Source organism: Pyxicephalus adspersus, chromosome 4, assembly GCF_032062135.1.
Source record: "Pyxicephalus adspersus chromosome 4, UCB_Pads_2.0, whole genome shotgun sequence".
Taxonomy (NCBI): domain Eukaryota; kingdom Metazoa; phylum Chordata; class Amphibia; order Anura; family Pyxicephalidae; genus Pyxicephalus; species Pyxicephalus adspersus.
The window spans coordinates 69336597-69362075 of NC_092861.1; the positions used below are offsets into that span (position 1 = coordinate 69336597).

Genomic DNA, 25479 nt, shown 5'->3' on the forward strand with positions numbered 1-25479 from the left:
GTGAATTCGGCCGTTCTTGCTTGGTTCTTGATCTTAAATTGAAAATAAAAAGTTTTTTTTAAAAGAAAAAAGATCGTGGGCTGCGCTGATCAATGAATTCATTGATCAGCTCAGTGTGCGATCCCCGGCACTATAGGTTAATTGGGTTACAAGTTTCCCCATTCAAAACCTATAGCGCTCTCTGGTTGGCTGAGGAAAGCTTTCACTAGCACTAGAGGTTTTGAATGGGGATTCTTGTCCCCATTTAACCTCTAGTGCTGGGGATCGCAAACAGGATTCCCAGAGCTGCAAGAATGATTGCAGCTCTAAGAATCCACTGTGATCCCGGGGCACTAGAGGTTAATTAACCTCTAGCGCCCGTGGATCTTCTCAATTAGGGCGGCCGTGGCCACATTCATTGAGAACAGTGTGCGATCCCTGGGGCACTAGAGGTTAATTAACCTGTAGTGCCACAGGGATTGCAAACAGGAGGATACCCAGAGAATTCTGTGAATCCTCTGTGAATCCTGCTGTTATAATTTCCTCGATCTTCCTACTTGAAAGTTCTAAGAAATTTTTGCGCCAATGCCAGAGGCATTCTCGTTCATCCATATTCTCCAGTTGTCCTGGACTGCATAATGTATATGTAACCTAACTGCAGCAGAGAAAGCATGTCTTATATGCTGCAAGAAAGCTGTGTGGAAGAGATGGCAGAGCTTTGTAGATAACCTCCTCCTCCACAAACAAGAAAGCCTTTAGCAAAACACAAACAACTTCCTTAAAAGAACAAACTGTGCAATCTGCGCAATCTGACTTGCAAGCAAATATTTCCAGAAACTGACAGCAAATCACATTTACATTTTGTTTTTGACATTATTCACTTTCTGTCAATATTGTAGCATGTCACCTAGAGAAGACACACTTAATTTTTAGATGAAATGCAGAGACATTGCCCTGCTCTGCACTTGGGAGTCAACATGACAACATAAAGCAAATTTCCTCTATACTTTCAGTGTAAGTATTGTGCACATTATTCTGAAAATGCTTACTCTACCACTTCTATAATTGTTTCAACAGTATTGCTCTCCTTTGCAACCACCCAGCTATAATCAGTTTGAGCTGAATGTATTTTGGAATTCAGCCACCAGAGACTTTAGGAGAGATGAAGTAAGGAAAACTATTGACTGAATAATTGCTATATTTCATGATTCACTGACTGGTCTAATTTTGCAGGCTTTTTGTAGATTATTACTCAGCCTTTCTAGATACTAACTATAGATGACAGTTTAGGCTTAGACTTGATACTATTTCCCATTTACTTTCGCCTCAGATAGCAAGCAAATCAGGCAAACGAGTTCTATATCTCTACTTTTGTGCTGATAAAAGTATTTACATCCAAATAATTCCTATTCACAAAAACAGTGACCAGAGTACATATTTACTACCTAACCAAATGTATGTGGTCATACATCAAATAAATGAGTTTGGATGTTTTTAGTGAAATATATTATAAATGCTTTAAAATCCAAGAAATATGTTACCAAAAGGATGGAAGTGGAGATAGCTGCAGAAACCCTGAACAAATCCATGGGGAACATTGATAAGTTAGCAGGCAGCCCATTCCAGGGAAACTCTACAGAAACCTCCCCTAGATGTGAGGCTATGCATACTAACCAAGGTAAAGGAGTCGCTGGAGAAGCCATTAATCTAGCAGATTTAGGCTTGGCAATGCCAAGTTGGGGACTATTTACTTCTGGCCTACATCAGGGTGTTGTCAGTCTTTAAAAGATGATGTGACTGACTAAGAAGACTCAAAAAGTCACGTGTGACCCTGCCATTTACATCCTAAAAGCTGCTCTGGTAAACAAAGATGTTGCAGCCAAACCAGCTTTGGTGAGAAATGACATGTGTTCCTAGACTAGACTTTGCACAACTTTCATAGTGTTTAGCATGTTATTCTGCTAACATTCAGATAAAAAAGTAAAACATAAAAACATGCTGTACATAATTCTTATGTCATTCTTATTGATTCTAGGCAAAAAAGCTATATTACAAAATAGGAGGGTTGGAACCTGTAGAGGTGTTTTTGTGTGCTTTAGCATGTGTTTTAGAGCTCATCATTTTCGGTACAAAGGTAATTTCCATCTCCGCTTATTAAGCTGAGTAATGGGCCACTGAAAAAACTTTTATGGTTTTCAGTATATAAAATTTAAAGATGGTCTTCACTATGCCAGTGCACTTTAGGTTTGTTTTTAGAGGTGTTTGTTTGTTTGTACCTCGCATCCTAATCTTGAAGGTGGCAGTAAAACCCAGTGATCATGATTTTAAGAATTTTGCTGTGCCCTGTGATGGGGATATTTAAACAAACAAAGTTACTGGTTGGCACTTGTGTGACTGGTGGCTCTCAATCCTATTTGTCACTGTCATCGTTAGACCCACCAGTGACCCTTCAGAGTGAATTCTAATCATTTGATTTTTATGCTAGATATGATAACGAGTGATCACATGTACGCTTTTTTTTAACAAAATAAGGTTTCAGCCTGCAGAACACTGACAACTTCAGTCTGTAGTGGGATCTTCCATGCCATCTATTTTACTCAATAATTGTCAGAGACAATTTTTTTTATCAAAAAACAGATATCAAGTTTTTTTAATTTCTTTACTTGTGTACTTGTTAATCTGTAAGAAAATAACTAAGCAGGGTTTCTATTACAACACTATGAAAAATTAAAACCCTATTTATCCTTCAAAAATAACAAATGCAAATTATTGATAGTGCTATTGTCAAGTTAATTGATGCATGCCAATGCTGTTAAAATTTGCTGGAATTAGGGCATCAATAAGCTTTAGTCTTGAAAGGGTTACTAGTTTTACCCAGTGACTGTTATAATAGTTTCCTGACAGCAGTTTTCTGTGTTTGTTATAAATGAAGTTTAGGATGTATTCTACTGAAGAAAACTCTTACCCAGGAGAATTACTATGTAAGCAAATTGTAGGCAAGTTAAAAAAAGTCAAGTAATGCAAAATATCCACTTCAGACCAAATTCTTCTCTCTAATATGCAAATAATTTTCAACAGATGCTTGGTAATGAACTAGCATGTCATTAAAATACATAACTGAAAAAGAGAACAACTAAGTTATTGTAAATATTAACATTTACATATATTATTTATATCATAAGGTATTTTATGCAAAATAAAGATTTATTTTTTATTGTTACAAGATGAAAGTAGAAACATAGAAGACATATAAAACATTTTTGTTCATTTAAGTCAGCATTGGGAATAGGAAAGTAAACAAAGGATATCAATTAAAATTAAACAAAAATCAGTGATGCACACATAGCTGTTTTTTAAAAATGAATACACTCTTCAATACACCAAGATTGTATCCAGGGGTATAGATAGGTGTATGATCTATTTTTTTTAAATAAAAGGTATCATGATCTGATGATAAGAAAGCAGAAAAGGATATTTTTTACTTTTATCATTCCGAGTTGTGTTGTACTGGCAATTAAATGTAGTAAAACATGTGAGAGAGAGCCTATAAAAAATTTTGTTAGCCCTAAACGTAATTGTGCGTTGACGTATATTTAAGTATTATTTAAAACAGATATAAATATAGTGTGGGCAGGCTAGTTAGGGCATTCCTGAGTTAATTTCTCTGTACATTTACATTATTGTTGTAAGGAACTTACCCGCCCTGCGAGCCCGCGGTGTCCCTGGGGTTCCCAGCCACAGAGGGGGACGCCACAGTAGCAGGCAGCATGGCCAAGGCTGCTGCCCTGCTCCCAGCTTGTCTGTCTCTACAGGCGGAGGGATCCGTCCTGGCCATTTAAGGAGAGCCTGTCCATTACACCATTGCCCGCTATAGCCTCTGTTACCACAGTGTGCTTGGGTGTGTCTTTGTGTATGTTAAACTTTATCTGCTTGTCATCTCCTCAGTGACCTGGTCTGAAACTAACTCTATACACATTCCAAGTCTTTTATTCAGAAAGTACTGTCTTTAAAGTGGACCCTCTAGTAATTTTGCAACTTTACATGAATACATTCTTGGCATGTCACAACATTCAACAATAGTTACATTACAAAAGCTCCTTGAATGTACTAAGCTGAAAGGATACAAAAAGTTTACTGCACATGAACTTGGTAAATAATATTTAAATTAAATCTTTTCATATGAAAACTCTCCATCTATATTCAAAGCGTTCATTTGACTTTAAAATCTGCAATATACCTAGAGGAATCAGAATTTGAGTGTTTAAGCTTATGCTGTACACGAAAACAATGAACGCTCTTTGTAATATTCTGAAAGCAACAAATATCTGCTAATAAAATGAATTTTCCAATTAAATCATATTGTGTCTGTAAGCAAAGGGCCTGATAAATTCATTTTATAAATGATTTCCATTTTAATTCTCCTTTAAAAGAAGCCTCTGTTTTCTGTATAATTGATTACTGAGGCCACTAAAGACCATTATAAGTATCAGTGATATTTCCAGAAGGAAAATCGTGTTTATTTTTGTCAAGGTAAGAGCAGCAGCTACTGTGTTGCAGGCGATATACACTTGGTTGTTAATGGATGGATAATTCCAGATGGCTTTTAGGCTCTCTGATTAAAGTACTGCAATCTGCAGTCTTGAGAATGTTTTAATGGCTTAAGAGACTGAAGTCTTGCCTTACAGGTTATAAATGGGAACCCACATGAGAGCACTCACATTTACATAAGCGAATTCAATACAATTAATATTTCTTGCTTTGTCTGTAGATTTCCATCTAACATAAAAAAACCTTATGTGTGGCCAATGAGCAAAGATATGACTTACTTAACTTTAGAGCCAGATACCCATCGGTCTGTAAAGAAATCTATTAAACTGAACCTGTAGATGCTCCTCATATGTTCTCATAAACAAGTAGATTATAAGCATAAAAAGTATCAAGGTAGTGAAATAAAGAAGAACCTTTAAATCACTGACCCTGGTATTTTTTTTTTTTTTTCAAAAACCACCACGTTTTCAGTGGGCAGCTTTCCTCTAATAAACCTTTAAAAGGTAGTGCTTATAAAAAAAAGGTAAAAATATTATAATGTACACAAAAATTTACTTTAATAACTGTATGTGCTGATGAAAAGCTTGCATCTTCTCCAAGAAAAAAGGTTTCACAGGGCAAAAAGAAAAAAAAACATACCAAGGTATTTAGGAGCCAGTTTTCTGACCCAATTTTTACCTAATGGTCAACAAACATTCATCATGTGATTGTCTCACTTTTGTGTTGACCAAAACTGTCATCTCAAAATCATAAAACTCTGGGGAACTACACCTTAAACCTCTGCATCACCAATTTTTTGCAGTGGTGCAAAAAAAGAAGAGAGCACTATAGTGTAATTTGCTGCAAAACTGAATGCCTCAATTAGGTGGATTGTACTGACCTGTTGATTCTGTATTGATGAGAATACACGCCAACTGCTTCCATTGCCTCTGCAGTTGGCATGTCCTAATGCTCTTAGTAATGCTCGCTTTCTTCATTAAAGCATAATACATTACGAGCCTTATTTTAAACTAAGTGACACCATCACTTTGTTCTCTATGCTTTTGTAGACAATGCACAAAGATCATGGCTGGTGGGAACAAATAGCAAAATACTGTACATAGCTACCTGAAAACATTACAGCACACATGCTACTCTAAGTAAAACTTGCATTGCTGAGCCTCCATGATTACAAGGATTTATATATAATGGATAGGCCGAAAACAGTGAGGCTGGGGAGGAAAGAGCTGGATGATGAATCGGTCAGCCACTGTGAGAAACAAACCGAGTGCAGTGAAATCAGAGAAAGCAATTTCAGTGCAGAGTAGGGTAATTTTTTAAGATTGAAGGTAAGGCTGCAATTTTTTCATACAACCTAAGGAACAGTGTAACATGTTGCATTGCATGAATTAAAATGTCCGAATAAAAAAAACAAAAAAAACAAAAAATTTTCATCAGGGTGAGGGTTATTAGCTTGCAAGCATTGGTGCTTGTTAAACCAACAGTTGTTCCCATAAGGGAATATATGTTATTTGAATAAATGTATGAACATAGTGGGGCAAATAAAACATTGAAGTCTGCCACTGCAATCCACAGCATAGAATTTCACAGCCGAGTACAGAGCCTCCTAAATTCTCCTGCATATTGTCAACTCTCCTTTTTCTTATATACTGTGTTTGTATTCACTTATCATTCAGATTGCTTTATAATTTCCATTGTTTAATGTTGGGTTTTGTTGAACTTTAACATTTATTGACCTTGCAGAGACTGCTCTGGATGTGTCAGTTTACATAGAAGAAGCAGGATCTGTTTCTGCGATGCAAAACAAGTCCCAACCAATGGTGGTGGCACAAAAGGGTATATCATACACCTATATTATTTAGATAAAGGTGGTTTATGCCTGTATAGTAAGCCAAAAGTACCCAACTGGGTAAATCCCGCCCTCGCCAAATTATGTGATTGTGTAAGGTTGGCTTCTGATTACCTGATCAGCTATATTGGTGGCAGTGGTAGTATCAGTAGTATCAGTATGAATTCAGTATGTATTATCACTTAACATACTAGTGCAATTGCATGTATTGAGACTGGAGTGAGGAAAAGCATTCCTGCATTTTTGTTTATCTGAAACCATTTTAAAATATTGTGAAAAATATAAGGCCGCTTTTTCAGCATAGATGGGTTTAGGATGGTTCTAAGCCAACAGTGCCCATCTACATTTTCTCAGTGTCTATGAGCAACATTGCATGTAAAAGGTAGATAGCAGTAAAATATTCTTTTAATATAGAAAATCTCTTTCAAAAATAGTTTTATTATTGTATGACATGTTAGTTGCAGCATTAAAAACGCAAAGCCCTCAAACTCAACACAGAATCACGACATGCTTGCCAAGGGCATGAGCAGACTCTGCATGTCTTGAACTGTTCCTAAAGCCACTGAATAGTATATTAGACTGATGTAAATATGGATAAAATATGAAAAGTTTTGCAATTTCAAAACTTACCTGGTGTTGAAAATTTGCAGCTAATTCTTGGTACTGAGGTGAATTGGGATCACTTAACTCAGCTGTAAATTCTTGGTTGCTCAGGGTAACAGTAAACTCCACTATCTGTTGCTTTGGGTGTTCAGGAACTAGGTTAGTAACGTCTGTCTCCTATAAAAGAAAAAGTTTTAAATAAACATTGTGAACACTCTAGTAGGAAGATTTGTTCTAATGAGGACTGAAATGTTCGGACACCAACCCTATGTACACCCTTAAAGTACAATTAATACTTATTTCAGAAAATCAAAAGTATTTGGTTTAAGTCAATTAACTGCTTCTTTGTATAATAGGTACATTGTCTGACATACTGTAGGTCTAATGAAAATTTTCACTTAACATTGATTCTTGTCATAGCAAGCCTGTGCCACTGGGCTGGTGTGGCAATACTTTCTTGGCATGTTTCCAATGAACTGTCTGGTGATATGTGAAACTGAAAAGTCTGACAGTATTTGTCAAATATTTCTCTGTTTCTGCCTATATTACAATTTACTATTGTAGAGGTATTGAAACATATAACTATATGAAAGTGATCAAATCAAAGATACACACCCTAATATCTAAAGAACTAGCATAATATAGACAAAAGCATACTGATACCTTATTAAATATAATTTTCATCACCTTTACAATTTCCAGAAATGTTTTATCAATGCAAACTTGTGTTTAATAAATGCACAGACATGGACCAAAGTATAATCAACATATTTTCATTCTTAACTATATAATAGTCATTTATAATTTATAATAGTCATTAGTAATTAGTCAGACTGTTAAGTTTTTTGCATGAAAACAACTGTGGTTTATACATAATGCTTTTCATATACTTTTTTATATGCGTTTCTACTATTTATGTCTACAGACCGCCCTAGAAAACCTATGTGATTCTGTGCTCCAGACTTGATAGAGGGAAGGAGAGGGTTAGATGATGTTGGACACCCTCCAGTCAAGAAATGAGATGACCTTTATCTGAAGGTCTAAATGAAGTAAGCAATTTCAGTACAGGGGTGGAGATTATAAATCTGTGCCAGACTGAAGGTACAGAGATTGGTACAGAGATTGTCCTAATATTTGTACAATGTGAACAGTACAAAAACCCTTAGCAACAGTTATCGCCAAACTTTTCGGACCTGCGGACAAATAAATTTACAGGCTCCACAGCGCGCATGCGCAGGGAGCTGGGTGTCGCTCAAAGGGAAGTAAACTTCCCCTTTAGTGATGTCATGATGTCAGAACCCGGCCACTCTCCTATCGCAGGTCTGAGTCCAAGGACACAACCCACCAACTTCCCTGAGCTTGCGATCCGTACGGGGGACATGATTCACAGCTCTGGCCGGTGCATCCCCCCATCGGGGTCCTTCTCCTTACCTCGCTGGGGGGTGCACCAGCCAGAGCCACAGACCACCAATTGGCCACCGCTGCTTAGCAAGGCACAGAGATGAATGTGTGAATATGCCAATTACATTGATTCTAGTGCTAGGATCTTGGTGTTACATGTTTTCAGTGAGGAAACACATCTGTAAACCTCCTGGGAAATTATAGGACAAGTACCCAAAATATTAGTAATTACCATTAGGGTCAGGGTTAGTTTTAGGCATAGGCTGTGTTTTGGGGTTACGTGTTAGTGGTTCACATTAGAGGGTAAGGGTTAAGAGTGTGTTCAGGTGAAGAAGGGTTAATTATAGGGATATGCTTTATGGGTTAGTCCAACCCCAGTAGCTACCATATACACACGTTTTTCAAGTACCAAACACTGAAAACTACGATTACTAGTCTACTGGCTACAAGAACAGAAGTATCAAATTCAAGTGGATCTTAACTTTATTTTGCCTAAAAAGAAAAATGTACCCTTTGTACATCCTCCTGAAAAATAGCATTTTTAATTTTACATCTAAAAATCTAGAAATATGGAGTGAGATTTGATTGTATTACCATTGTACCATTCACTTTTCTCTTTGTTTGAAGCTCTGACATTATGAAGTTGAGTTATACCACTAAGAAAATGCCCATATTTATCCAAAGACAAAGTGCAGGCATTCTAAGTGAGTTATATCAGCTGTCAGGAGAACACAGGCAATAATAATAACTAGTCAATTGCTCCCTGCCTGACTTTTCTAGGAACAGCTTTCAGAGTTCAGTTCCTCTTACAATATGAATGTGGAGGTGGAGAGAAAGTGGGAGAAAGTGACTGCAGTTCATGTAAAATGCAACATTTCCATTTTGCACTTGTGAATCATAATAGCATTGATAGTTGGTTTCCATTATACATTATGAATTGCTGTTTTAGAATATTGAACTGTGGTCTATAGTTTTACAACACTAACATACCTTTAGCATTGGTTTTGTGTCATTGATAATTTCATTCAAGAGTGTATCATTTGCTGTAACAAGAGATTCCGGATGAGGAAAGCCTGGAAGATAAAAGCAGTGAAGGCATTGAATCTTCTAGTCTTTTCTTGTTTGCTGCAATCTTGCCAACTTTTACAAATGTAATAAAACAATATTAAAAATGTCTTTCAGGTTTTCTTTGTACTCTGTGCTCTGTAATTATGTGACCTTGCTTTTCTTTATATCAAATTATTTTTATCTATGTGTCCCCAAGCAGTTTCGTGATCTCTGCCTAGAATTTTTCTTTTTTGCAGCTGCAATGTAAAATAGTATGCTACATTTTTTTAATATTTAGAGAAAAATAATGATATGCTGCTTATTTCTTTTCATAAATTTATACCCACAGAAAAAATGAACATTTGCATGTATTATTAACACCAACATAAAAGGGCATACATTAAAAAACTAATCAACATAGCTGGTGCAAAAGGGTTTGCCCTTTATGTATGGGTCTTTCTATGAAAGCTTTCAGTAGTTATTCAGGTGGAAAAAAGACATGTGCTCATAAAGCTCAACCAAAATAAAATAAACAGCTTCCATCCTCAGAACCATAAACTTGCATTTATTCATTAGGTCTGGATAAAGACACAAAGGTATTTCTTTGGAAATGCAGAGGTGTGATGGGAGAATGGTGTCCATGGACTTGGATAATTGTTTAGAATGGGGCTTAGAAATCTCATATGGTGCCCTGTCTTCTATAGATGAAAGGTAACAAAGCTCAGTAAATTAGCAATGGTTGTATGTGTCTTCGGGAAAAAAAGTATTCACAAATTCCACTCTTAAATAAATTAAATGAACTGCCACGGTGACAGCACAAAGAGTCTGTCACTAAATGGATGCAACATTTTGGAAGAGAGACAGCAGGCATAAAACTACAATAGTAATATATAAAACAGAATGTCACATTTGGCATGTTTAATGTGGCCTAAATAACAGCTTTGGAAAGCACAAGATGACTGCAAAACAAACACTACTTATTATTTTAAACATTTTAATTATTATTGTTATAAATAATTTCTAGCTGAAAAACTATAATTTTTGCTTACCAGTTGTAAACATAATGGGTTCTTCAGTGATTACTGGTGTTGATATCTCTTCTGTAGATAACACATCCTTCCTAAATAATAATGTGTAATGTTAGTCAAAGTAAAACAAATGTAAATAACCACACATACTTAGAATCTAGTGATGTACATCACAAAATTACTTTATAGCAATAAACGTACAAAATGCTGGTTTCATCAGAAATATATATGGGGGACAAAACAAGAATTTAAAACCTATATATAAGTGGAAGAAATTGTCACAAAGAACCAAGAAACAAAAACTTTTTTGGGTAGCACAATTCCTCCCTGAAAATAATAAAATATAGATTATTTCGCAGAGTAGGCAGTTTCTATCTGTTTCTATCTGCAGTATTTCTACCGGACATACACATGTGGTTAGTGTATTAAACGAAAGTCTATGTTCTGAGTATCTATGAGCAGGTGAAAACTTTCCTTTATGTTGGACCTTTAGGAGATATTACCAGCAAAGTTTTGCACGAAATATAATTCTGAACAGTGTCCTCTGATTCTCTTTATCAGCCCAGTTCCAAAGTCAATAAGCACATTAGCCTAAATAATATTTGCACTTATAGCACCCAAAATGGGACAAACACATTTTCTTCAACATGTTGTTAAATTGAAAACAAGAGCAGTCTCCAATGGTGGTCGCAAAATCTAATGCGTTACTTATTACACATTTTTAATGATCAATATAATTGAGTCCAGATTGTATTGCACAAATGATGGCACAATTCAAAATTTGCCTATGCTCTTATAGTGGCAGTAACTAACAGACAGTAACTAAAAAGAAAAAAAATCTAATTTTTATCTTTAATTCCGAAGATCCCTCGATCCCACAGGAGATGTCCTGGATTGGCCCAACGTCGTCCTGGAATCCCCCTTCATCCCATTGCCGAAGAAGCGCCGAGCACCACTATCTTTGTCATTCTTCTTTCCTTATAGGGCATGTTAGTAGCCTCCTGGGATGCGTGACGTAGGTACCCCAGGAGGCTCTGAGGTGATAAAGACAGAAGGGGAGGGACTTCACTTTTTTAAAAAAAAAAGGTGTTACAGAAAAAATAGAAGGTAGTTTTTGCATTACCTAAAAGGGTTGTCTACCTCTAAACTTTGAAAGACTAGGTCTAACACTATGTGGTTCAGGACAAAGAAAGACTGCAACACTATGTGTGGTTTCAGTACCAGAAATGTTTACAACAGACTGCATGTTGCTTTAACTGCTCAGTCGTTGGGCCTGATTTACTGAAGCTTCCCATAACTGAAGAGGATACACTTTCATCGGTGAAGCTAAATGATCCAGAACACCTGGAATAGATTTGTTCAAAGTAATTAGTTATTTTCTAGCAATTTTTTTAAATTCTGGACCAGATCCATTCAAGGTTTGCTGGATCACTCAGCTTAACTGATGAAAGTATATCCTCTCCAGCCTTGGAAAGTTTTAATAAATCAGGGCCATTTCTGGAAGTATTTTAGTTTGTCATCTACAGTAGTGTAGATGTGTACATGATACACAGTAGTATTTGAAATAATAACACCTAATCGGCCTTTCTCTTGAGAATACAACCTCTTTAAACTGATTTGTGGGGAACTTTCAACAAATCCAGTAACTGTCAAATAATAATACCCTGACCCTCTTTTTCTGAGGTCACATTTTACCTAGTCAGCAAGTACAGCAGCTAATGTACCCAATCTTAATGTGACTCTAGATTCATTACCTGCTTTTTAAGCATAAAACTCCCTGGGTTTCCCTAGGATCTGCCTAGGATCTGCCTTTACACAGTATTTAGCTGCAGCTGTTTTACATGTTCATATTGCTCCAGTTGTAGACACATGTAACAAAATGCAATAAAAAAACAACTATTCTTCTTTGTCTTGAATGGACATAATGCAGAATTGTTAAAGGCCTTTTCACTTAGGTACACAGTTGTCAAAGTTTCAGAGCTGAGAGTTGTACATCAAATGAAACTTCAGTGTGCCCCCCCTATTCAATAAATCTTTACCCTCTCTTGCATGCACCATTGAATTTTAATTCTGCCCGTGACAGGCACCATTGTAAAGAGCATTGAAAAACTGGGTGGAATGTCCTCTAAACAAAAAGAAAGGGTACAGGCAATGCGTAAATGTTTTATTCCTTTCATTGCTATGGTCAGGACTAAAACATAAACTCAGGTAAATGAGAAATATTTATTTTTTATTACCCTGTTTTCTATCCCAGCAGTAGACAGAGTTCTGTTTTTCTTTTACATATAATCTAGCTTTCAGCTTTGCTGATTGAAGTCTATTGCTTGCTGAATTAGAATGTTATAGGAATAAGCATTAATATAAAATTAGTCATTATAGCAGTTCTTTTTTTACTCCCACCACAGGAACTGCAAAGCAAGCTAATTTTCTGTACTGTCTATTTAGCTAGCTCATATAATATAAATCATATTTATAATAATAATAATAATCATATTTTCAATAAACAAATCATAAAAATTAGAAAGCAATTAAACCTCTTTCATATCTGTGATGGAAAGCCATGCAGTTGGCTGTTCCTGGGAACCTAGCTTCAGTTTGCTATAGACCCAGGAGCAGCCAACTTTGTAAGGAACACACTTGTATGCAGTTGTGGCTGTGGTTGCAGCGGCATTCTTCCAAAAGAAACCACATAGCCAAAAGTAACTTGTTGCTTTCTGTGTTGCTCTCTACCACAACCAAGTCCAGCGGCGTGTATGAAATGGTTCCCTATTGCTCCCTCTCAAGTGATCCTGCGACAGAACCTTGCCTTTCACTATTAGCCTGAGATGACCATTATAATATCCCTTACACAATAAAAAAACAGAATTGATTTACCAAGCAATTCCAGGTACCTAGTGAAATCACTCACTAAGATTTTATGGTTGAACAGGAAATATTGCAGCTAAGCTAAAGTCATGGTGTTCACTCAATTAACTCGTATCTGAGTTTTATGTAACTTGTTTGTACTGTCTATATCTTTCTTTGTAAGTTCTCATCTCACATCTTTCATGGTAACTACACAGGAAGTGAAGAAAAGCAACGAGGTTTTAACCTTTCCATATTGTATATGGGAAGGTAAAAAAAGAGTAACAGGCAAAGCTACTAAGCGCTAAAGATGAGATCAGCCAATAAACCTGCAAAGAGTCTGCAAAGCATTAGCAAATTAAAAAGATGGCTTTAAAAGGCATAAAAAGAACTCCCTTTAGCACAGAAAGTAAGCTAATGTAGTAATTGAATTCACCATATTTTTTTGTTAGGTAACTACAATGCAATACATATAATAGGTAATAATTAAAGTAAAGTTATAGTTTATCATTCACTGTAAAAAAAAGGACAATTCTATCTATTCCACAGCTCCTAAGGAAATGCTTTGTATCAGTCTGAATTCCTGCATTGCCATAATGAAATTACATAGCTTTACAAATCACATCAGTCTCCTAATTACATTTTGCTTATACTTTATTGTGCTATTTGCTATAGATACTTACGTTTCAGTGATTGTCTTCTGTTTAACTCTCTAGTAAAGAAAGAAATAGTTTTGTTATAATTCATTATTTTTTAAATCTCTAGGATGCAAAGTATGTAAATATGTGGATGTTATCTTGGCTGAATACAATTCCATTTAAGTTAAATGACTTGATTGGGTTTTAGCTGTTTATTATATGCATATACATTAAAATAATATTGCTGATTACCAGCACCTGCTTGAAGCATACACATTGTTATAAATTGAAGACTAATGTGGCAATGCAGTAAAGTATTATTACAGCGCTATCAAATGGTCAGCATTTTCCTGCTGGGATTCAGGAACTTGCCTTGTTTGCATGTTAGCACAATTATGCAGGAGCATACATTAGTTCAATCGGCTTTTGTTCAGCAAAAATGTCTTATATAAATAGTAAGCAATTGATAAAAAGTGAAGTGTATGTTTAATTTATAAAATAAAATGCTGTGATATTGACTGTTTCCAGTTATGGTGACAGATAAGCAAGGCAGAATATAGTGCAGGACTTATATTTATCTAGCTACATTAAAAATTGATACTGCAGTTTTCCTGCTTACTGGCAAGTAAAATTATGTGCTGGTATTCTATATATAATTAATAAAATTCTTTCAGTATAGAAAAAGAAAACTGTTAAAAGGTCAACAGGAGCATTTTGGAGAAATGAAAATATGTTGATTTAATCCACCAGTACCCTGCGATACCGAAATTGATATTTTGCTAGGAGTTTTTTCATTATTATTTATATATTTTTTATTTATTCTACATATATTTTTATTATACATAATATATTGTACAAATTTTTTTTTATATGTAATATATTTTACATATAATTTTTATACATAATATATTATTATACAATATTTTTTATTATACATAGAGGTATAGTATTACAGAAAAACTGATGTTCCATTCATTTCAAGTGATGTTCAGTGCATTCAAAGGCTAGCTGTGATTATACATTTATTTCTAGTAATAAACATGTGGTGGCCTGAATGTCTCTGGGGCTAGCATTCTTGTGTCTGAAACGCTGGGTCTTGGGATTACTTCTTGGTCAGGGTGCTATTTTTAAGGAGTTTGACTGTTCTTCCTGTGTTTGCACCGGTTCCACTGGGTGCTCTACTTTTCCCCATACCTCCAAACACATTCAGTTAGGTTACTTTGTTTCTCCAGAGATTGCCTTTTGTATATGTGGAAAATAAGCAGTGCAATTGATGGGAGCAATATGTATGCATGAGAACAATAATAAATAACAAACATGTGATTGCTAATCGACATTGTACATATATTAAATAGCAATAAATGAAAACGAATTGTTATGTATACATTTATAGTTTTATATAGGTGTTCCAGATCAAATAGTATGGGTATCAAAGGCACAGTTGCAAATTAGGTCTAATGGTTGAATTTAAAGGAAATTAGACAAAACCCTACTGTATTCATCATTTTATTCAGTTTAATTTCTTACCTGAAGAACTAAATCCAAATGTTCTTGAGAGCTACTGAAGTTTTTCCCAATTTCAAATATACAAAATGTTTCCTGTTGACATGCATCAACCCAGTTCTGGTATTCTGTGGTCTGAGGTATTCGATCCATAAAGATTCGAAATGCTTCCCATACTGCTTCTTGACACACTGCAAAAGCAAATAATATTTACTGCAGATTAATCATTTGACACTGGGTTAGACTATTCTTTTTCTGGGGGTGCATGTATTGTTAAAGGTATATGTTTTATGGTATTTTATTTATTCAATCTGATTAAGGGTTATGCAGTCTAGGGATGAGCGAGCATGTTCTCTCTTACCAAAATAGTAAGCGAGAATGGCCGGTGTAAATTCCACAAATGAGATTAAATTTAAAAAAAAAAAAAAAATTGCGGGCTGTGCTAATCAATGAATGCAGCCACGGCGATCCCGGGGCACTAGAAGTTAACTAACCTCTAGTGCCCAGGTATCGCAGTGGAACTGCAGATGAACTCTCAATGGAGTTTCTAGCTCTAAATCATAAAATATAAAACTACAAGTATTGGTATCATAAAATCTATTGGACAAAGAAAGAATGGAAAATGGTAACTGCATTTGTGTCATATATCACCTGAATCCTTTAGCGACAGGTGACCTATAGAAATAGCAGTACAAGGATTTTTTAATTTACAACTGTCAAAGCAGACAGATTCACTTCTTATTGTCTTGCTAAATATGGGTCCTATATTTTTCTGAATAGAAATATTTTATTTTCTGAAACTTAGTATATTTGATTTATATATGCAGTATATTGCCATGGATGAATAACTAAATTAAAATGTATGAATGTTTTAGTAGTATGTGGTTTTGTCATGGATGTCATTTACTGCAAACTCATATACAGGTTTCATGAGACTGCTTTGTTTTTGCCTGTGACTCAGGAGCGAAATGGTTTGAGGATTTGAAGAGAAAACAAAGTTGCAGACATGTCCTTGTCAATTCTAGCCATCCCCATATTACTATGGGAGTTACCTTTATGTGCATTGCTTTAAGTGGCCACCTGATTCATAGAATTTGTCTCCGAGATTTTCAACAAGGTTTAAACAGTCTGTGACAGCTTTAAATCTAAAAGCCATAAAGTTACTTTACAGTGGAGCCCAGCTCATAATCATATTTCCTGGCCTTTAAGTACAAGAGGATTCTTTGAATTATGGCAGGCTTTTTGATCCTCAGGTGGTTGGTGAAGAGAATGGAGAACAAGGACATGGATATAAATTGCCTCTTGTGGTAGACACTGAGAGTAAAGTACATTTTCTTATATGCTGGATGTCTGCATGAAATATTCCCTTTGTATATTAGCATACATTATACATATTTTATTCATCATGCATATCCCATGTAATACTACATTTTCCATCAACAGTTATAATTATGTTCCATATAATTAGGCTATGTGTATAAACATATGCACTAAATATTAATATAATATGCAGTAGGTGCAAGATTTGGAAAAGAACAACGTAATTGCAACAAACATTTTAAATCTAAGCAAAGTACAAAAGGCTATTAGTAAATTAACAGGTATTGCATAATATTAATGGAGGAACTAGAGGAGGTATTCTCGATTCATGGCTCATCCGTAGGCAGTTGTTTTACATAATAAGAAAAGGATTTGTTTTTTTACCTATATTTAGTGGAAAAATGTATGAAGGAGACAGATAAAAGAGAGCTTTATAAATTAATATTTAAAGCTTTAGCAGAATTCTTTAAGCACATGTTATTTGGTGAAAGCACTGTCAGAAAGGAGAAGTATCTGTGAAGTGAGAGAAGTTGTGGTTGTTAATTGCTATGACAGGTCATAAGAATGAGAGCAGCCGGTAATATACAAAATTTAATATATTATTATTTAGTGCATGTTTTAACAGCATAGTCTAACAAGAATATTTGACCAAAATGAGCTAGCATTGGTCATGTAACAATTTAATTGGTTGAGAGTAATTGATAACGCCAGATATCATAGAATTAAGTGCTGACGCCAACATTTTTTGGATACATGTAAAGAAATGCCAGCTTTTCTCCCTGCTTGACTATTCCTAGAAAGAAGATATGAAAATGGGTACTCCCTGGGGTAAACCGTTTTGTGTGATCTTGCTGTTGGAACTGTTGCTGTTTTGGACAATTTTACTCTATATTCTATAAAGATAAGTACTACCTTTAAATTAGGCAGCATTTATGTGTTTTGTGTCATTCTTTAACCCTTCCTGACACTTTAAGTCCAACAAGTTCTTCCACCTTTTTACAAACACAAAGTTTGAAATGGAATTAAATATCACGATAAATCAGGTATTATGGGGAGCCATAGGGATATTATCATCAGTATTTGCTATTTCAGGTAGGGAAGTGGAGTATGATGGTGGAAAGTTCTGATTATTACACACTGAATTTAGGGAGGTAAGAGGACATGAAAAACCAGCAGAATGAAGGTCAGAAACATAGGCAGTAAGAAAGTATAACCAGTCCAGCAGTAATGTTGAAATTTAAATAGGTAAATCATCTGGATAAAGAAATGAGTATGGAAAGAGAGGACACTAGGGTTGAGAACCATTCTTTGTGGTACACCAACAAGGGAGAATGAGAAGAGACTAGTGATAAAGACAAAATAAAGCCATCACTAGCATTAGGCTTAGGATAAGTGTGTTGTGACAGTTGGTGCACTAATTTCTCAATACTGGGTTAAGAACTAATACCTTTTTGTTTAGCCATTGATTCGAAATATTCTAAAGAACAAATGCTGAAAGCTGTTTCTAGTCTCTGAATAGGTAATTCATTCTTGTTGATTATATATTATACCAGCTGTATCACAGATTTTATTTTTAGCAGATTTTATCTTTAGTCTGTTACCTTTATCTGTTGAACAATTGTAAACAGTTTTGTAATATGTTAAGTGCAAAGAAATCAATAAAATTGTTTTGTGTGACAACAGATTACATAGAGTCTGAAAGTAATTTAGGTAAAAATGTACAATAAACATGGACAAAAACACATTTGTGATACACGGTTATTAATTTCATGTGACTATATTACCTCTTAGTCTGTAGTAAGCCAGATGGCTGGCAACAATTTGCTTGAGTGATTCTTGTGGACACACTTTAACCCCTGTTGCAAATACGGCAGATCTTCTTGTTCTAAGCCTTTTTAAATCAAATAGTCTTCTTATTGTTGACCTTCTTGAAAATTTTTTAAAGGGTTCTGGTGTTGAAGCAGTCGGTAAAACTGAATTTTCATGTTTTGATGTAAGAGCAATTTCTGTAATTTAAAAGTAAATGAATAATTTTATTGTCAATACAATATATGGTAATTTTGATTACAAATAATCCTAAAGGTAAACCAGTGAGGTCTTATCTTTAACTCAAGAAATCTGGAGTAACTTCTTTGGTGTTATTAGATCCAGATTTGTAAACCAGAGACATGCAACACAAGATACTCAAATATTTTACTATTATTCATAGTGGTGATTGGTTTTTGAATTTATTCAAAGGTATATGTTAAAAATTAATATTTATATAATATTGCTATTTTAGGTTACAAAACAAATGAGCTGAAGGAGTGAACAGAGCTGAAGCTGAGTGAACACTTCAAGAAAATACCCAGAACAGCCAATTTTTATCACAGGTTTATAGAAGTTAGAAGTGCATGTCAGGCCCACACCTTGCACTGCATGAACTTGGCTGTGAAATAGTTGATCACTATCAGCAATATCACTAGCCACCACAAATGGAAGATTGGCATATTTGGTATATTTAAAGTTTCAACGCCCTACCCTTCTTGCTGAATGATCACCATTTTGTGGCTTCTTGAACCTTGTCTTGATGACTTTGCCGCATGCCCCACTCCTTTGTGCCTCACTTGATCATCCTTAACTTCTGTTGTTTGATGACTGCCTTGTCTATCAGACTTTGACTCATATCTCACCCTTTGGTACCTTGCTAAATCTGTTCAAACTACTGTTACCAAACCATTGTCTTGTCTACCCAACTTTGCCTTTCATATGACCCCCTTGGTGTCTTGCTGGATCTACTTGACCTTGTGATGCCATCATCATGGCGTGTCAATGATTTTGCAGTGCAGTTCCTCCTTGTAGTTCTTTGGGTATCTAAGTGGCTTCAACCTGGTATCAGCCTACAAAGCAACATCCTCACTCCATTCACCACTAAAGGCTATAGGGAACACCAAGTTGATAAACTGTGCCACATTTACACATAGAACCAAACATTTTTCTTACTTTAGTGAGTGGATCAGTACAATAAAAATATTTTTATAAATGGGATAGATTTACTAAAGGAATGTAGGCTGTTTATGTAGCCAATTGAATTACCCCCTTTCAATGGATTTTTAACATAGCTTAGTGAATGAGATAAAAAATCACTTTGCAAAGTATACCTAACCATGCAGAAACAAATCAGGAATTTTGCTTGCACATGATTAGATAATTGAAGTCAGAAAACCTTTACCTAATTCACTAAGCTAAGTGAAAGATCCTATGCAGAACTTACAAACTAAAATGCCTATATTTCTTTAGTGCTTCATCCCATTTGAGTCGTAACCCTTTTTTCAATAAAAATAGGATGTATTGTGTGTAGTTTATTAACAACAATGCAACAATTATATTTCTTCATTAGAGATATAGATTTTGTTCCTTGCTAAAAGCCAAGATCTGAGCTATCCTCAATGAAGGCTGAAGATATTTTCCCCTTTTCTGTTGTATTTAGGCCAGTCAGCTGATGCTCTTTGGTATTTTTCTCTGTGTCTTTATGATGCAGAGAACTGGTGATGTGATCATAATAATACCATTCTTTTCATCATTACATTAGTAACGCCCCTACACCTACAAGAGACAGTGCCAGAAAGGTGCAATCTATCTAGAGCAAGATTTAAAAATGAACAGTGTTAGGATACATTTCAGAACACTTAAATAGTTCTGCACAATGACTGTGCTTCACTGTTCATGTTCCAGTCTACATGGTTGATTTACTAAGCAAATATAGTCTCTTAACAAAGTGAAATTTACTTTGGCAAAGTATACTTCACTTAGCTTAGCAAATCCTGGTTTCCAAGAATACTCAATTATGTGCAAGGTAATAAAAACAGGATTTTTGCTTGCAGATGATTGGATGGTTTGAGTCAGCAGAGCTTCACATCACGAATCAGGTCAAGTGAACTATCTCTTGCCAGTGGGTGATACACCTTGCTGAAGAGCTTATATTCCTTTTGTTAATTCAACTCCTATAGGTTAAATCTAACATGACTGACAACAATAAATTCAATATAACATAAATTGAGCTGAATGCTAATAATTTCTTACATACTAATTATTATTAATGTAAACAAATATGAATTGGTACATTAAAACAATTTGCAAACATGGAGCATCAAGAAAGTAAAATGTGAAAGTCTAATAAAGATGACTTTTTAAGTAATCACTATACCATACTCATTGAAAATCTGGTTCATTTCTATTAGACATAAATACAAACCACTGAGTTTAATTCAATGAGATTTCTGTTAATACAGATACCACATTCAAACATTTTAATGTAATTACTTTTCCCTTGTTTTCATAGAAGAAATATCCATGAAATGAACATTTCATTAGCGTAATTATCTGGATCAGGCTAGGCGAAAATAACTTTTGTTGGAAACAAACTAACCAGATAAAGGAGCCTGAAGCAGCTAGTGTATTATTTTAATTTATTTTATTTTTACAGTACATTGCTTTTCTGTTGGTTGGAATATATCACACCTCACAGTGAAAAGATAATTTTACAAACTGCCAAGAAAAATAACAGTTTGCTGCCTGAGGTACAAGAAATGTAAATTGTATTTGAAGTTCTTTGCTTTAAACATCAGTGTCATTAAATGTAAAGTCATGGTATTTCTAAATTATTTCTATACTATATGAACTTGGCTTTACTATTGTAAAATGAAGAGATTTTTTCTTGACTTCTATTTACTGGTTTATAGAGGTTCTAGGTAATAATAATAATAATAAGTTGTGATATTGTTACAACCTTTTTTTTTAAAAAGAAAGCACACTTGGGATGAATTCCAGTTAAAGTGTATCTAAACCCAAAAACTAAAATGTAATATGTTGCAGCCATGTTGTTAGGTCTTATATAGGCGAGTGGTGCATCAGTTTTCTTTTTTTGGCTTCTTCATTTGATCTTCACTGGTAATCCTTAAAAAACACATGTCCTGTCCTTAGGTAGCTACAATTTTTACATTATTATATCTATGGAAACAGCAATGTCAGGTCTGTCTTTGTTAATCTCTATAGCATTATGGATAATAGGTAATTGTGCCTTTGGGATACTATACCATTTTTTCTGATATTAAAGCCTAAATGTAAACTTCCAGCACCTCTTCAATTTTGTGTTCTACTCATGTCAGACAAGCATGTAGAGAATACTGATGAATGACAGAAGTCAAAACAGCTTTTTTAAATATGCCTTCAAGGTGGAATGCAATTACTAGCACAAATAGGAAAGAAGAACCTAATTAGACAGATACAATAAGCTAACCAATCATCTGTATCATTGAAAAACACAATATAAACAACACAAAATATAAACCATAAAGATCTCCATGGACCAAAAAGAGTAAATGTCAAGGTTTATAAAAAGTCAATTCTTTTAAATGCATACTTTTTATGTTTAGGAAAGTTATACATTGTTGCAGTTAGTCAATTAAACTGTCACTGTAAGTACAAAACACATGCTTGTATTACAAAAATTGGTACTGTTTTTATTGGCCAACAATAATGTTTTGTCACACATCTTAACTTTTTTTTATTGGAACCACTTTAAACATCTTTACCTCAAAATTTCAACAACATGTTGTGCTTGATGAAAGCTTGGGAGTAATGCTGTATTAGGATGGCGTATGTTTTCAGAATGATAAGAGGTTGGAAAAAAAAGGTGTTGATAGTGGAATAGTTGTCATTACCTATGTTATTGCAAGTGATGCTTATGCTGAATTTAGAGTTTATTTAGAGTGAATTCAGAGTGGTAATAGAATTACTTCTCTAGTTTATAACTTTTTAGTAGCACTGAAAAAAACCTATTGTTGGTGAAGTATAGGAAGGCAAAAGTTAAGCTAAGGCCATCTATGAGCACATTTGGGGATCATCCAGCACAAACTCCAATATCCACATAAATCTAAGCATTGCTGTTCTACACCAAAAGACCACCTCCCACTTGTAGAGAATATTTTGGCATACTCAACATGCTACTATTTTCCCTGTATGGTTTACAAACAAATGGTCTGAAAAGGGAAAAGGGAAAACATAGAGTCAGAGGCAGTTTTCTGGGCAAAAATGCCTTGTTTATGCTACAGGTCAGTGGAGAATGGTCAGACTGATTTGAGCTTAAAGGCGACAGTAACGCAAATAACCCATTACAACAGAGGAGTGCAGGAAAGCATGTGAACACAGCATCAAATCTCAAAGCAGATGGGCTACTGCTGTAAGAGGACACATCACATCCCACTCCTGTCACATATCATATCATATATATATTTTATCTAAACAATTCAAATTTTGAAACTAGTTTGCCACATATACAGCGTTTACTGTACCGTCTAGGGCAGTGTTTCTTAACCAGGGTTCTCCAGGTTTCTCAGGGGTTGCTAGGGGTTCTTTGAGCACTGAGCCATTTGTGACTCTCAGGACAGTTTAAAAGATTCCAATAATATTCTTGGTTATCTGTAAGTGTAGCTGCCTTCCCAATGGTCAGCAATAAGAGGAATTCTTTCCACTGACCACCACACTAATATACTGTGAGCTGTGGAAACAGTAATTATAGAAGGGGTTCCTTGAAGACCTGAAAGTTGCAAGAGGTTCCCTCATTTTCCCCCAAAAGGTTGAGAAACACTACTCTAGGGAGTTGTATATAGTCTTTTCCTGGATAGTTACAGCTGGTATCATCATACCCCTGCTGCATTAAATGTGTTTCCCTTGAAAAGTTTATTCCTAACAGTACTATTTTCAAATAGTAAAGCTTAGAAAATAATCTCTGCATTCTAAAGTTTTTACTTAGAGTGATCTGCCTTGTGAACGAGAGAATTTATAAGACTGAAGAAAGAGCTGGACAAAAGAGACAGATAAGCAATAAGGATAAAAGTATTAGGTGTGTTGAGAGAAAATAAATCACAGGGTCTAAAGAAAAATGACTTTACCTAGATAGGTGTTGGGGAACTACAGCATATGAAATTGATCAATGTGAAAATGTCAAGGTAAAAAAACCATAACGAAGAGTTGGAAGGAGAAAACAAAACATCAGAGCATGATGCCAGACATTATTACAGTGAGCAATACAGTGAGTCACTTATACAACCTGGTACTGAACATGGTACTCATGTACTTCATAAGATATAAAAACAACAAAGCCACAAAAAGTATACACGACTTTCAGAGATTATACAGAACTTTCACAGGGCCAAAAAAATCACATATACAACAAGAAGTCGATCAGAGATTCATGGAATGTTTATTAGTTTAATAAAGAACATAATAATTATATGTTTTCTACCTGTATTTTATATTCTGGTTCTTTGTATTATACAGGTTCACTTGCTAATAGGAATTGCACTAGAAAATAATAGGAGAATAGTCATTCTTTAGGTCCTTGGAATGTCTTGTTGGTGATCATGGGGATAATTTGGTCTTCATGGTTCTGCATGGTTGATTAAGAAGGTGTTCCAAGAAAACCAGAACTTGTGTCTTTATGTTGTAATGTCTAAAGAGCAGTTGCAAGTTTTGCAACTTCCTAATTAAATGACTTATTTTTTTGTTTGGAAGCTTCTGGATGGCAGTTGTCCAAAATTGTAGCTTAAATATGCCCTCAGTATGACTATCAAATTTGATCTTTTTCAACCTGCAATGAGGGTCTCCATGTGTGTTTTTTTTTTTGCTTTTCTTTTGATCTCTGCTTATTTACTTTGTATCTTTCTTTTCCAGATCCAAAACACATCAAAGACCTGTCTACAACAGAGTAATTTTATGTATAGCAAACCCAAAACATATAAAACATAAATCATAGGAATCTGCATTTCTTAAAATAACTATTTTTATTTCCTCTGTAATAAATATTAAAAACATGTATGTGTAACAGGAAAGAAAGGAACAGCTTGATGGTTACAGATAACAAATATTAATGAGAACACCCAATGGTGAAAGGAAAGCTAAGATTTTAACCAAAATAAATCACAATTATTGGTCAATACAAAAAACCTTCTAGTTGGAAAAATATCAACACATACTGTTTAAAAGCATATTAAAGTGAATATTCAAACAGAGTTTATACATATCCCAAAAATTTATATTGGTATCATAAATAATGCATAAACCAAACGATTTGTTATTAAACGTCTCTGTCATCATATCCATTCTTTCAACAGAAGTTACCAATGCATTTCACAGACAATATTTCTACCTCCTCAGGAGACATTGCAATTTTTTTTATTTTATAAAGAATATGAATATATTTCAGACTGTAAAATAAGGCTTATAGCATATGTTTTCCAAAACGTAAAACTGTTCCAAAGTAACTTCAGGTTTTTTAAGGGTTAATCTAAAGATGGTATTTATAGTCTGCAGTGTTTTTGCTTATGATGATTTGTATTTTGCTTCAATAAACAATATTCCCTATGTATGTTCAAATGCATACCTTGGAAAGAAAGACAGTAAATGTTCTTCTTTCCTGCTGCCTATGCTTAAAACCAATGTTCAGTTAAGCAGCAATCTTCCTCTGTAGGTGTAGAACAAGGTTGACAATAGAAACCTACACTTTCAATGCACGGCCAGATCCATTTAAGGTTTGCTGGATCCCCCAGGTTCACTGATGAAAGTATATCTTCTCCAGTGTTAGTGTGATTTAATAAATTAGTACCAATGGGCCTGATTTAATAAAGCTCTTCATGCCTGGAAATGATAGACTATCATGGGAGAACCTGGGTGATCCAGC

General features: G+C 34.9%; 1 protein-coding gene across 1 annotated transcript in view; it reads right to left on the reverse strand.

The window, feature by feature from the left end:
• The window catches only part of IMPG1 (interphotoreceptor matrix proteoglycan 1), a 120895-nt gene that overhangs the window by 71770 nt on the left and 23646 nt on the right, over nt 1–25479 (reverse strand). Inside the window, 6 exon segments of the mRNA XM_072408550.1 lie at nt 7007–7156; nt 9371–9453; nt 10477–10547; nt 13983–14011; nt 15465–15631; nt 18545–18766. Of these exon segments, the coding sequence (XP_072264651.1) occupies nt 7007–7156; nt 9371–9453; nt 10477–10547; nt 13983–14011; nt 15465–15631; nt 18545–18766 (722 nt within the window).